The following is a 14,765-nucleotide window of genomic DNA, read 5'->3' as shown; positions in this document are numbered from 1 at the left end:
GTTGTTTGTGTGACTGCCTAATCCCACTCCCAGAACCCCATCACAGCGCTTATGGTGTTTTACGTGTCATTTCTGTATTTGCACCTGGCTGACATCACCACAAAGAGTCCCACTTCCAAATCTCTGAATGCCATGGAAAACATTAATGTTTTCATTACTGCTTATGGACAGGGTGCAACAAAACGTGGGGAAAAGTTGCAGGCTCTGCCTGGAGATCTGTCCCTCGAGATACTCCAGAGTTTGAAGAATGGATTTCTTTACAACTCAAACAGATGGCAAGATACAGACAGCTTTGCATCTCTTCACTTCCAGCCGTAAGAAGCACAGCAGAGATGCCATAATCCTGAGTTACAGAGAGAGGTGACTGAGATCTCTCATCAACACGGATTGAGCCCTACACACGACTCCAGGTTATTCCAATGCAATTTTGTCTAACACAAAGAAGGTGTTATATAATGCAGCTGAAAAGTTTTAATTTCTCCCAGTTTTTCCCCAGCAGCAAAGAGCCAGACTAGCTCAAGCAGAGACAGTGAGAGACCGACCCCCAGCACAGCTGTGCCTAAGGAGCAGCTAAAAAGCTGCGCCAATGCCCCCAAACAGTCACCGGCTGACTGCCGTGACACTTGCACTGCAGCGTGGGAAGAAGGGTCCTTTCATCTGGGAAGGGTCACTAAGGCAAAGCTCATCTTTGACAGCTTTTTAAACCTAAGTACCATTAAGCAACAAATACATTTTCTCAGATCTCCCATGTTCGATACTGAAAAGCACTGGGATCAGGCAGTGAGTGAAATGCTACACTGCAGGACAAGCAACATAAAACCAGAACAGGCACAGTATAGAACCCAAATCCCTTAACTGGTCCATGTAGTGACTTGGGACACTGCTGCGGAGGGCAGACGTGGTGGGTGCAGATTTTCACAGAGCAGTTTTTCCATTCAAAGGTGCGAGACCCCTTGAAGGAGGCTGCTGACTTTGCCCTCGGACACGCACACGGCATTTCAGCCGAGGAGAAACCACCGGGCAAACTGACCGCGCTTCCGAATTCCCCAAGATTATAAAGATCCACCCCTGACAAATCCACTTCTGACACGCTCTTTGCCAACCCAGCAAATGAACCCCTGCGGGTGCTGCGGCCGGGCCGGCGGCGGGGACGCCTCTGGAGACAAGTCACCTCCCAGAGGCTGAGGGTCCGCGGGGTGCAGGGGCCGCCCGCCGCCACCAGCAAGCGTGCGGCTGCTTCGGGGGGATCGGGGCAGCCAGCGAGAGGGACCGACCCACGGGCATCTGCCATTCCCCAGCCCCGGGACGGCCCTGGGGGACAAACGCCGGGTCATGCCCGCACCGGTGCCTGGGCTCGTCCCGAGGGTCTCGGGGCTCCTCCCAGCCCGGCACGAACCCCGAGGCGGCCGGGGGCGAGCAGGGTCCCGGCACCGCGGGGCCCCCGAGACACCGTCCGCCGCGCCCCCGGCACCCACCTCACTTTGGCCGCCACGGACGACATGGCCTCGTTCCTGAGCGTCTTCCTTTTGGACACGGCTGTGCCCATATTCGCGCGGGGGGTCGCGGCCGGGGGAGCGCTCATCGCCGGGTCCCGCGGCTGCCCATGCCGGGGCGCGCCGCCGCCCCTCGCCGCCGCGCCGCCTCAGCGCCCCGCCATGCCGGCCCCCGGCCCGCGGCCCCGGCCCGCGCTGCGCTCCGCCGCGGCCGCTGCCGCCCCATTGACTGCGGCAGGAGGGAGGGACGGATGGAAGGAGGGACGAGCCCGCCCCACCGCCCAGGAAGCGCCGCTATATTTGGCCAGCGGCACCTCCTCCGCCCGCCTGACATCATGGCCGGGGAGGGGGCGCGGGCCCCGCCTCAGGGGCCGCGCGGGGCGGTGGGACCCCCGCGCGGGCGGCGTGTGGCTGCGGCGGGAGGGGGAGCGCCGAGGGGACGCCTCAGGGGGCTGCGGCTCCTCCCGGGGGGCAGCTCCCGTCTCTGCTCTCTGTCACAGGAGCCAGGGAACCGCTGGAGCTGTGTCAGGCTCAGGCTGCAGAGCAGGGAAAGGTTCTTCCCCGAGGGGGTGCTGGGCACTGCCCAGGCTCCCCAGGGAATGGGCACGGCCCCGAGGCTGCCAGAGCTCCAGGAGCCTTTGGACAGCGCTGCCAGGGATGCCCAGGGTGGGGTTGGTGGGGGGTCTGTGCAGGGACAGGGGCTGGGCTGGGTGATCCTGGGGGGACCCGGCCAGCTCGGGATACTCTGTGATTTCACGATTCTGCCTGAGGGGAACATCCAGCCAGCGGCTGCCAGACACGGCTGCGAGGGGAGACCCGGGGGTCGCTCCCTCCAGGCTCCTGTCAGGAAGCAGACGTGCGACCTGCAAAAAATCAGTCATTTTGACACAAAACTGCAGCCTGCCTTTGATGGATCGGGTGAAAGTTTTCACACACGGTTTATTTTCCATAGCAGGGCAGTGAATGAGTGCAGCCGCTCCCTCTGCTTGCGGGGTGGGCACGGTCATGAAGGTCGGGCTATTGGTTTTGGACACGACAGCTCTGAAGGACTGACACAAACACGGCTGGCTTTGGTCCCTGAGCAGGTCACTGCTCCCCACCATTGTCCCAGAGCCGGCAACACAGCCGCTCCTGGAGTGACTGGAGGCTGCGGAGCCATGAGGGGAAGATGAGTGTTCAGAAACCTCCTCGTGCCCGGTGTCACCTGCCAGAGCAAACACCAGCCTTGAGGTCCTCGAGTGCTGGAAAACAAACCTAACAGAAGGAGCTGACCAACCAGTCAGCCCAGCCTTAGAGGATTTTCAATTCACACCGTCACAGAACTGCTTGGGTTGGAAGGAACCTTCATAGATCACTTACTCCGTCCCATGTCATGAGCGGGGACACTTTCCACTATGCCAGGCTGCTCCAAGCCCCATCCAACCTGGCCTTGGATGCTTCCAGGGGTCCAGGGGCAGCTGCAGCTTTTCTGGGCAACTGGTGCCAGGGCCTCACCACGCTCATAACAGAAAATTTCTTCCTATTGCACAGTCCAAATCTACTCCTTTGCCTTTTATCCTGGCCCTGATAAAAAGTCTCCCACCATCTTCCTTATAAGCCTCCTTCATATACTGAAATGCTACAAGGTCTCCCCAGAGCCTTCTCTTCTCCATCTGAACACTCCCAACTCCTCCAGCCTTTCTTCACATCAGAGAGGTTCCAACTCCCAAATCAATTTCGTGGGTGTAGGTTTTGATCCCTAGGGGGGTTTGGAAAATTGTTTTTCCTTAGGAAGGTATCTTATGAATCTGTTTTTGGGGCACTTGTGTGAGTGGGGCAGCAAATTCTTACATATTATTCATAATCCATACAGGAAAAAGGCACTTGGATTGTTCCCTCTGACTCCTCAGGCAAGTTCAGGAATCCCAGGAACTCAGAGCCATTCATTCAATAATATTGGACAGAGGGGTAGATGTTTTATAGAAAATTAAAATTCCTACAGGCTTTGTGAAAAGAGGCAGCTGAAGGAGGGAGTGACAGGCACACCTTCTCTTGCCTGTATTTGAGGAAGGGCTGTAGCATAAGCTCATGTTTCACTGTCCTTCAGAGACCCTGCATGAAGAGACCAAAAGTTAGGGAAAAGCTTCAGTCCTCTCTCTCCATGGACTCCAAAGTAAAATCTGCAAGAAAATATAATATAATAGGATTTGAACAAATTAAGTCTGCTTGGTCTATTAATCAACCAATTGAAAAATAAAGTTGATTCTATAGAGAAAGGAAAAAATATGAAGAAGGTACCAAATTCCCCTGGTTTGTGTGGACACGAGGAGCAGGATACAAATACCTCACCAAGCAGAATTTTATCATAATCTGAACAATTCACTATGAATATCAAATTTGCAGAGCTGTATCTTTGCTGAGGCTCAAGATGTGAGCAGAAGTTCCATGTGTGCACAATAAAGACATGGAAATACTTAAAAAATAAGGTCAGCCTGTGCTTCCCAACACTTTCTTCCCTGTATGTAAACTAGATGGGAGAAATGTTCTTTATTTCTATGTTTAAATATTTTGCCAGTTGAGGCAAATGCTATTCCTTAAAAATACAACTCACCCTCTAAATTAACAGTCAGGTCTGCTCTATCCATGACATAATTCCCACCAGACCTACCTGGAAGCACCCCAAAGTTGCTCACAGTGACATTTTTCATGTACTAAACAAAATCCAACCTCAATATATTGGATTTTTTCCTCCAGAATATGACTCTGATTAAATTTCTACTCATGACTATCCCCCCACCCTATTTTTTGTTGTACAGTCATGTCACCAAAGAGTTCCTATGACAGAAAAGGAGAAAAAAAAAGAATCCATCTGTTTTGAACGAGCAACTGAAAAAAAAATACTTGTAGAGAACTGGAGCCATGCAAGCGGTTATAGTCTCCATGAAGCTGTGCCCAGTGCTATCAATTCCCAGAATTAAAAAGCATCCAGATGGATGCCTCCATCTTCATCTCATGTTCAGGCTGCTCTTACCTGTGCCTCTTGGAGCTCCCTCAAGCTCTCCCTTGCCTGTTCCCCAGCAAGGTCTCCCTCTTTGAGGCTGGGGAGGGTCCAGCCCAGAGCAGGGCTCACTTTGAAGACTGCTCAGGGCTTGGCCTGGTGGGTTTTGAACACCTCCAAGGATGGAGGTGCAAACCATGCTCTGGTCCATGTCCCAGGGCTGCACCACTCTCACAGGGAAAGATTTCCATAGATCCACTGGGAATTTCCCACGTTGGTCCTTGTGCCCTGGAGAAGCACCCAGCTCCATCACTCCACAGCATCCCAGGAGCCCTCACCCATCCCTGCAGATTCCCCTCTTGCTCTTTGCTTCTTCCCTGCCTTCCTTCAGGGTTTCGTCCCTGCCTCTGGGTTTATCCCAGGCATTTGGGGGGTCTGGGTTACCCCAAAAGAGGAGGCAGCTAGAGAGCTCTTTACAGCTGGAGAGATGCCTTTGCTTCGTGCTAGGAAAAAAGTCAGGCGAGGCAGGCAGACAGTTCCCACGGCTTCTCCATGGCAACAGGGCCTCCCAGACACACACAGGCAAACGGGCCGAGGGGAGCATCACAGCCCCTCCACCCGAGCCCCAAACCTCCACTCACGGGGCTCTCATGGGATCTCACCCCAAAACACCTTCCAAAATAATCACAGCTGGGCAGAGGAATCTTCCCTCCTTCCACTGGGGAAGGTGCACTGCCCTGAAGCCCAAGCCAGGCAAAGTCTATCCCAACCAGTGATGGGTTTTGTCCAGAGAAATGTGTTGCACTTGAGAATCTGGTGTCTCTGCATCCTGTCAAACCAAACAGTGCATCTCTGTCCGGCAGAAAACCCAGAACCTCAAATCTGATTAGGTCGAGGTCTCAGATCAGATTCTGATACTCAAACTTTAAGGAACCATACTTTTTATGTTTAGAAAAGGTTTTTTTTTGTCTAAATGAGCAAAAACTGTGTATCCTGACAATTTAAATGCAAAAAAGGAGAAATAAGGCAAGCCAAAACCAGTCACAGCAGCAACCTGCAAAAGGGAGAGGCAAACAATAATGCATACTTCTTCAAGCATGTCAAGCTGGAGAGTCAGAAGTTGGCTGTGGTGCAAGAGAAGCATTCGTAGGAGATAAGGTCAGAACAGAAAAACAATGAATATTTTGCATCTGTAGTCAGTGAAGAAAAGCTTGAAGATGTTCCTGTGCCAAAAGGCATCTTTATATGGACATGGCATTGGATTTGGCCCATGTTCAAGTGTCAGCAGAAGAAGTTGAGGAATAAATAGCCAAACTAGAGAGTGCAAATGCATCAGGCTGAGATTGTTCACCTAAGTGCCCAGTGAGAGCTCAGAGGTGAAACAGTTTAATTACTTAATTGTAGCATGTAATCCCTGTGTGTAACAGCCTCACTGTCTGAGAGCTTCAAGGTGACAAATGCAAAGGATTTGGGGTTAAGACAGACCCTGAAGTCTGAGGTTCCCTCCTGGGTGAAGTGAAATTGTCACTAAGAATCTCATTAGTGCAGATTTGGATACATTTGAAGTACAGGGAAGAAAAGAAAGTTGATTTTCCTGAAAAAAAAAAAAAAAAAAAAGAATGCTTGATAAATGTATTAGAGTTCTTTAGAGGGGTTGATAAGTGTAGTGGTGTAGTCTGCCTGGGTTTCCAAAAGGTCTGTCACACGAGTTTCTTACAGGAATGCAGCTACCATGGGATTAACAGAAAATATTTGAAGTAAATAAATAAATACCTGGTCAAAAGATTCTCAAAGAGCAGCTCTCAATTGGCAGACTCCTGAGTGGAGGGAGGACTGGAAAGGAGCCCCACAGGGACCACCTGGGCAGGGCTCTGCTCACTTCAGCATATTCAGAAATAATCTTGCAAATGAATTGGAAAAAAAAAAAAAAAAACACAAAAAAAGAGGGACAAAGCTTGCAGCTGATGTTAAGGCATTCGGGGTCATAAATACATGGGACACTGAAGAGTTGTACAAGGACCTCATGATGGTGAATAACTAAGCAATAGGTTCATGACATCCAGAGGAGATAATTACAAAGATGAAGACAGAAGAAAAACAATCCCAGCTCCTCAAGCACGGGGCTCTTCCCTGATCCTTATCCTCAGAAACAGCCTCTTTTTCTTCCAGGTTCAGTTGAATATTATCCTGCCCACCCCAGCTCCATTTGTGCTTCATGCTGGCTCCTGGCTTTGGTGGGACTATAAACCCAGGAGAAGGGAAGGGACTCAGCAGTGTGGTAAGCATAAAACCAGCATAAAGGGGGGTGTTTAATGGCCCATGTGAGATGACTGCAGTTCCTGTGGTCCAGACTGAGACCAGGATTGTTTGTGGTCCCTGCAGAGAACACAGTCAGTCAGGTCGTTGGAAGGGCAAAGTACCAGGGTCAGCAGTGCCAAGGGAGGTGTGGGACCCCTCCCCACAGACATTTCCCAGGACTCACATCACCACAGCTTAAACCAAGGTGCAGGTGTTTCCCCGGGAATATGATGTGCTCATACCACAGAAGTGGCACAGACAGGTCAGGACAGGGATGTTTTTTAGCCCCCTACCCTCTGCTACCATTTCTCTGCACGAAAGAACTGGCCTGAGTGTGTTTGTACTGAAAGGGCAAAGCACAAGAACGAAAAGAGAAGATAAATTGATGTGCCCACTGTCCTTAAACACTCTGCCCCAGTTAAGATCTTTTGACAAACCACGGCAGCTCTGAGAGCTGGTGGTAAACCCACAACACTGAGGCAGATGGAGGAGCCGATGGGGTTTATTCACACAGCACTGGAAGAGAGTTTGAGGACAATGGTTATGGCCAAGTGCCTGGGAAGCTCAAGGTCTCCTGGGTGCCAGAAGGTCACTCAAGTATCACCTCTCCACCTTCCTGCTTGGCCAGTTTAGTCCCTTCAAGATGTTGCTGTTAAATTCATCAAGTCCAAACTTCACTCTAATGAGGCACTGTAATAAAATAACTTTCCCAACACTAGTATAATTAAACTTAGGCCATATATCAGTGAAGCAAATCAATAGCTAACAAGTTGGAGTTTGCCAAGAATTACGATTTTTCTTTGAGTGGATTCATTTGCATAGAGCTGTTCTCACATGGCCAAGCATTCAGCATCAGCAAAGCTTCTTCAAACCCGGTGCCAGAGGTAGTCCTGATCCCTGGGTGAGCAGTTCTGAACCAGCTGGGATGCAGGGCACTCAGACCCCATGCTGGCTACCTCACCCCCAGCTATTTTTAGTAAAAGACCTAATCAGTAATTGCCAGGGCTGGGTACAGCCTTTCAGCCCTGCCTTCCGCTATGTGACACGTCCCAGCCCCGAGTGCTGCTGAGGGCAGCACTGCTGGGAGGGGAACTCAGCCCCCTGAGCACGGGGTTACCTGTGCTCAAAGGTTAAACTCTCTCCTCCTTCCTCCTCAGCAACTGCATTTTTCCAAGTCTTCTAACTTTGCCAGCATTGTGAAGAGGTCAGATACTGTTTTACATTATCTGTCTGCTCCTGCACAGAGCAGCAAGGTCCTGGCAGAGCAAGCCAGCACAGCCCTCCCAAACTGGAGGTTTGGAAGGGAGGCTCCGTGCTCAGCTGTGGGTGGAGGATAGGGAAAAGCAGAGCTTTTTATCCCAAATTTGGAAAAAAAACATTGAAAAAGGTCTTGGGGGCTTACTTTCCACACACTGGGGGGATTTGAGGGCAGATGCATTCTCCTGGGATGAGAGCTGCAGCCTGTCTCTGGCAGAGAGAGCATGGCTGGGAGCGCACAGCATGCTCCCACCGGGCACAAAGGCCTTCCCCAGGTACACACACCTGTGTATTCCTCAAATCCCAGCCCCGGAGCCACTTCCTCAGCCTCCACTGACCTCTCAGGCTGGATCAGCAAGGACTCAGAGCATGAGCAGCTCCAAACTCGGTCAGTAGCAGCAGCCTGGCTTCCCACTGGGAGACTCCCAGGGTAGCGCTGGATCTGCCTGGCTCTGCAAACACAACCTGAGCAGACCTTGTGTGTTGTTTGGAAAGGTGGAAAAGTGATGAGCCTGTGGGGTTGCCACCGTTTTGCAGGGCAGGAGCCTCAGCAGCTTTCTCTGAGCAGACATTAGAGAGAGGGAGCACAGGCTCCAGCTTGGCACCACTGTGCAACAGCGTCTGGCTGGGCAGTGCCTCTCCCTGCTCCCTGCACTGCAGCACCAGCGCTGGCACAGCACCACCCCAGTGGGAGGCATCACACTACTTAAAGAAAATTATGTTGCTGGCCTTTTCATTATGTTGCCCAGCAAATGTTCCCATGAAATATAGGCCTAATTATCTACCCACATTCAGATTACTCTAAGATGCAATTTCTTTCTACTCTGTGGAGTTTGCTCTCCTTCTGTGGATCTCATGATTGAAATACACTCAATTAGTTATTACTCTGCTGGCTGAAATCTTGAGCTGCCTTCCTGACAGGGCTGATCCATCTGGGTCTTGCTGGCCTTACATTGGCCAGGTGTCACCGGGTCACAGGGAAGCCACAAAGATGTCTCAGCACTCAGCCATGCCTATTGTTTATTAGATTTGTTTCCCAAATGGAAGCCTTGTCAGGACTGAGAGCTTGAACACGTGAAGTGTCAGCATCATAGAATCACTGAGGTTGTAAAGTCCTCTCAGGTCATCAAGTCCAACCATCCCCCCGGCACTGCCAAGGCCACCCCAGGTTCCACATCTTTTAAATCCTTCCAGGGGTGGTGGCTCCACCACTGCACTGGGCACACCCCAATTAATCAAAGAAAAGACACAACCTCAGCGTGGGTGATTGCTGTGGTCAGTGTCCATGCCTTGGGAACGACGTTTTCAAACGCATGATCCTAAATCCCTGCAAGGTTAACTCCCTCTGTCCAGGAGAGGAAGACTCTGGGCGAGACGATGTTTCTGAGTCAGGAGAGGTGTCAGGAGACTGAGCATTTCAAGAGCAGCATAATATTAGACACCTTTTTTCCCTTAAAATAATCTATCAGGTGGAGAGAAACAAAAGCAAGGAGCATCAGCTGTAGCAGGAAGGAGGATTTGAGCAGGGTGGTAATGTAATTTCATTCCTATTGGCTACATCAAATTGACATCAGCCAGTCCCTCAGAATAAGCTACAATAAATAACAAAACCAACTGATATAACAAAGGAAACAACAATAGGGACGTATCATATAGGGAAAAGACCCTTAACTCCTCCACAGAATTTTGGAAGCCCTGGTGTGAAGGCCTTGGAGGTCTTTGCTGGAAATCTGGCACGGCAACTTCTTTTGGCCACACTGGGGCACTTGCGGGATGCTGATCCTTCCCAGGGTGACCTGTTCCCACACTTGACCACCCTCCTGGTGAGGGGAACCTAATTTTGTACCTACCAGAGACATGTTTTACTCCCAGGGATCCCAGGGGCTGCTCAGCAGCTGTGGAGGTGCAGGGTTGGCCCTTACAATGGAAGTTCCTCAAGGTCGGGATTCCAGAAACAGTTCCAGGAACAGATCGGGTGGTAATTGATTGCTCAATGATTCAGTGATTACTCAGTTTTTGCTCCATCCACATCTCAGTATTTCATTGTTCGGCAAAATATCAGCCTGACTTTGTCCTGACATTGGCACCATGCAGCAAAAGAAGAGCTGAAGTTTGAAGTGACTGCATCATATCTAAGATGGAAGAAAAAACATTATGATTATGATGTCATCTTGATCTTTTTCTGATGTTTTCATTTTTGTACTGGACTTTTAGGTAAACAAAGAGTGATGTTTTGAAAACTGTGCATTCCTCTTTGGAGGAGGGACAATTGATGGACATCTAGGTTGACCAGTGGGGTCGGAGAGGTGTCAACCTCATTGCCCAATCCCTGGTCAAACTCCAAAAACTACATAAATCGAAACTGAGAAATAAACGCCTCTCTTTTTGCTCTTTCAACTTGACTACATGACTGTGGTTCTTTCGTGTCCATCTAGCGACATTGTGGGAAAGTTTGTGTGACTGTGTCCCTGGAAACACCTCACTCCCAAAACTCTGCTCCAACCCTGCACCATGTCCAACCCTTGCTGTATCAAAAGTGCAGAAATGAAACCACATCTGCCGGCAGAAGGGCTCAGATCTTCTGTATCACTGGACAAGGGGACTACAGAAAATGTTATCTGTCTGGACTTCTGTAAGACCTTGGAGACAGTCCCTCACAATATCCCTCTGTCTTAATTGGAGAGATATGGACTGGATGGATGGACTGCTCAGTGCATGAGGAATTGGTTGAACAGTCACATCCAGAGAGTAGTGGTCAGTGGCTCAATGTCCAGGTGGAGATCAGTGACAAGTGGTGCCCCTCAGGGGTCTGCACGGGGCCAGTGCTGTCAAGTATCTAAACAGCTTCACCAGTGACACAGACATTGGGTTTAGGGTGCTTCCAGCAGATGACAGCAAGCAGTTGTGGGGTCAGCCATCAAGGGGTGTGGTTGACACACCTGAGGCAAGGTGGAAGAGTTTCTGAGGGCACACCCAAAGAGCTGGAAATGCAGTTCCCACTGTCCATGGAGCCCAGGGCATGGCAGGAACAGCTCCCTCTGACACGGTGCTTCTGCCTGCCGTGAGGCTGAACAAGGGAGCAGCAGTCGGACACGTGGGGACTGATCCCGCCCAGAGCAAGGAGCAGGGAGAAACATTTGGAGAGGATGACTCAGAAAGCTCAGCTGGAGGATGAGGAGGGATGCACACATATCCAGGGCCATCAGCAGCTCCTGGCCATGGTGAGGGTGTAACAAAATAGGTGCCATCTGCTTCAGCTGGAGCATCACACAAAAGCGCAGGCCGTAAAGAGCCTCTAGCTTAGACCCTGCTGGCAAGGAGAACAAATTCCACAATTGCTACCAAAATAGCCCAAGGCACAGAAGAGGAGTGGCCACAGTGTGTGTTCAGGTTCTGCTGTCCCTGCTCCTGCCCCACTTCCAAGCTGTCCTGTGGAGAGGAACAAGAGCAGCCCTGAAAGGTTCATAGTCATTCAAAGCAGTGATGAGTGGGATTTGGCAGCGAGCTTGGGATGGGCAGCAGCTCAATCCATCACCCCTTCTGTAGGAAAGGACCTGGATGCTGCTGCAAATCTTCAGTGGAACCAGAGTCAGAAGTGCTGTGATTGTGCAGAACAGGTGAATGTCATGGCATGAGAACTAACAGTAACAGAGCCTTGTGTGGGCTGTGCAGGGCTGGGACAACCCCAGGGGAGATTTGGACTGGTTGGAGGGGGCTCAGGAGGGGCACCAGGAGGGGTCAGATGGTGCAAGAGTGCAAGCTGTGAGCAAAGGCTGAAAATGGGACCGATTCACCGCAGGAAGCTGAGGCAACACACTCTGGTTGTGTACAAGGCTGAAGGCAGAACAGGACAAGGAGCAATGGGGTTATACTGTGGTGAGGAAATTCAGGTTCCACCTGAAGAAGAACTGTGTAAGGATTGTGAAGCAGTGGAACAGACGTCTGGGGACAGCAGTGCAGGTATGGCCAGGTAGACCGGAACCTTCCTTGGGCACCAGGTCAGATTGGGTGGGCTCAGCACTCTGCTCCTGCCTGGAACATGCCACAGAGTCACCTGACCCTCCATGGCCTGATAGGACTTGCTGGCCTCTTCATCACTTATGGAACCAGCAGGTTCCCAAACCTCATGGAGATGGTGGCAATTCTGAGAATTCGAGGGAAAAAAACTTCTGCAGAGTGGGAAATCAGCAGTTCTTTGAGTCGAGCTTGTGTCAGGGCAGAAAAGCTGATATTGCAGAGTCAAGAAAATGTAAGTTTGGCTGAAAGCCCATCCTGTAAGTTGGTAAGCCTGAAAACAGCCATTGGAAGAAAAATGACACTAAATATGATGAGGAAAAAAGGAATAGATACTGATCAATATGCAACAACCACATCAAGCTGTGGAGCAGAGCTATTGATAGAGCAGTGTAAATGGATAGAGGAAAATCCATGTCTGGCAAAGCCACGACCAGTAAAGAGTTGGTCACTAAATACATTAGAAACAAAAGAAACATTAATGATGTTATAGACTCGTTTCATAGACTTGGAAAAGCATAACAGGATCTTGGTCAGGAGCAGCCTCAGGTGTCTCCAGTCTAACATCCTGCTTGGAACAGGACTGATGTACAAGTGACACTGCCTTGCTCAGGGTTTGCTCAGGTAAGTTTTGAAGATCTCCAAGCATGGAGAGGCCCCAGCATACCTAGGTGAGGATGTCTGCTAGTGACAAGGTCCTCAGTGGGTCCCTTCTGCGTTTGGAAAGGATGGGAACGTCAGACATGAAGGTGATGCAATTGTCTGGGGTTTAATAAGAACCCAGAGCATCTTGGGTGCCATCTGTGGGGTTTCTGAAGCAGCAGAGCTGTGTGAGCTGCACCTGAGGGCCCTTGAGCAGTGCACTGAGCCGAGCTGAGCCGCCTCCTGCCGCTGCTGAGGGTTTGGAAGCCTGGGAGATGCCAGGTTTGGCAGGATGCTGGCAGGCTGCTCGGCTGCCCTGGTTAACAGCTGCTCAGTCCAGCATGACACATCCAGGTTGAAAAATGGAGAGGACTCAGAGGATTCAATTAATATAGAATTCAGGGATTAAAAATACACCCCTCAGCCTGGTGTAATGGAAAGTGTCTTGTCAAATGAGCCTCAGTTCATCCTTTGAGAAAATTACAAGTTTGTAGATAAAGGTTACCATGTAGCCATTATTTGCTTAGCTTTTGGCAACGTGTTGGAGTTAATATCCTATGACACCCTAATTACAAATTTAGCGCTATACAATCCCAATAAAGCCCACATTAAATGGATGGAGAGCTGCAAATCCAGCTCCAAAACAAGGACTCGTCAGTGAACAGAGATGATTTAGAGGGATTCTGCCAGAGTCAGTCCCAGCCTGACACTAATCAATGTTTTCATCATTGATTGAGAAATGAGCACAAAACACAGCTGATAAATTATACAGCTGCTGGGAGCAGAAGGACTGGCAGTGAATAATTATGACAGAGAAGTTCTACAGAGTGACTGGGATCTTTTCTGTGCACAACCCATTTTCACTTGGCAGTGTTAAAATAGGCCAGCTTTCAAACAGGAACGGAGGAAAGGTTTCATCCAAAAGAGTTGGGAGGAAACATTTCATCCAAAAAAAGGATGGGAGGAAAGGTTTCATCTAAAAAAGATGGGATACAAAAAATCTAGATACCATCAGGGGAAAGTAAGTCAGAGCAGCTGGTTTTGCATCACACCAGCAACCACAGTGCTGGCCCCAGGTGCAGAGACTGGAGGCAGAGGATGAGGAAAGCAGGACAGTCCTGCAGGGCGAGGAATGGTGGGCAGAGGACACCAGAGGTGTCTCCAGGGGACAGCTGAAGTGGCAAAGGAGTCAGACAAAACCCCAGAGAGGAGATGGACAAAGTCCCTGAGCTGCAAACACCCCATGGAGAGCAAGTCACGGGGACAGGCTCCAGCTCGAACCTGCTGTCACCTCCACCTTAGAGCAGCACAGGGACCCTGCCATGCATGTCCCTGCAGCACCACTTGTCCTCGTCCTCTCGGTGCCCTCCACAAGCATGACACTAAAAGAGAAACACTCATTTTCCCAAGAGAAAGAGAATTGCTTTGCTGAGGTCTTGCATCAGGCTGGGGTTACGTGCCTTTCCCCAACACCATTGTGTGCCAGTAATTGTTAATATGGAATGAAGGGAAGCTGAGGGGCTTTTCTGAGGGCCAGGTGAGGAGGCTGGAAATGAGACATCCCAGGCTCACAGAAGGGTCCGCACAAGGAACAGGGGCCCACCTGCAATGATTTATGCACCATCAGCAGAGAGACATTTTCTCCTGTGAATCCTGCACCTGCAGCCCCAGAGGGGCCTTTCCACCACCTGCTCCTCATCCAGCCTGGCCCCAGCAGCCCGGGGGCCCTGGTGACCCTGTGGTGGCCACAGCCTGACCCGGCGAGGCCGTGGCCCTCGGCAGCTGCCGGGGAAGCGCTCGACTCCGCCGGTATTTTTAGCTCTGCCCACGACATCGCTCGAGTTCACGGCGTGACCTACTTTGTGAAGGCAGAGCTCTCGCCCCTCTGGGTCCCCACGTGCTGGGAAGATGCTGCCAGCCCCAGGAACAGCCCCCACAGAGCGCCCTGTCCCCAGCACGTGGTGCTTGGCTCCCCATGGACCCACACAGAAAGCAGGGCAGATTTTGGGGAGGAGGAGGAGGGTCCTGTGGGAGCCAGGGCTGTCTGCAGCAGGGACATGTGCAGGGCTCCCAGGTGGGTGCTG

The 14,765-nt window shown here is 50.9% G+C and overlaps 1 protein-coding gene across 4 annotated transcripts in view; it reads right to left on the bottom strand.

Moving 5' to 3' along the window:
- Nucleotides 1–1,596, bottom strand: part of NSMF (NMDA receptor synaptonuclear signaling and neuronal migration factor) — a 44,776-nt gene extending 43,180 nt beyond the window's left edge. For all 4 annotated transcript variants that reach the window (XM_066201191.1, XM_066201193.1, XM_066201192.1 and 1 more), the window contains exon 1: nt 1,476–1,596. In XM_066201191.1, coding sequence (XP_066057288.1) covers nt 1,476–1,582 — 107 coding nt within the window. In that variant the 5' untranslated portion in view covers nt 1,583–1,596. The remainder of the gene's footprint in view (nt 1–1,475) is intronic.
- Between the last annotated feature and the right edge of the window lie 13,169 nt (nt 1,597–14,765).

This window comes from Chamaea fasciata, unplaced genomic scaffold, assembly GCF_029207755.1.
Source record: "Chamaea fasciata isolate MVZ Bird 193981 ecotype frontalis unplaced genomic scaffold, bChaFas1.0.hap1 SCAF_20, whole genome shotgun sequence".
Classification (NCBI taxonomy): domain Eukaryota; kingdom Metazoa; phylum Chordata; class Aves; order Passeriformes; family Sylviidae; genus Chamaea; species Chamaea fasciata.
Note: the sequence above shows the minus strand (reverse complement) of the source record. Positions and strands in the feature narration are given on the sequence as shown.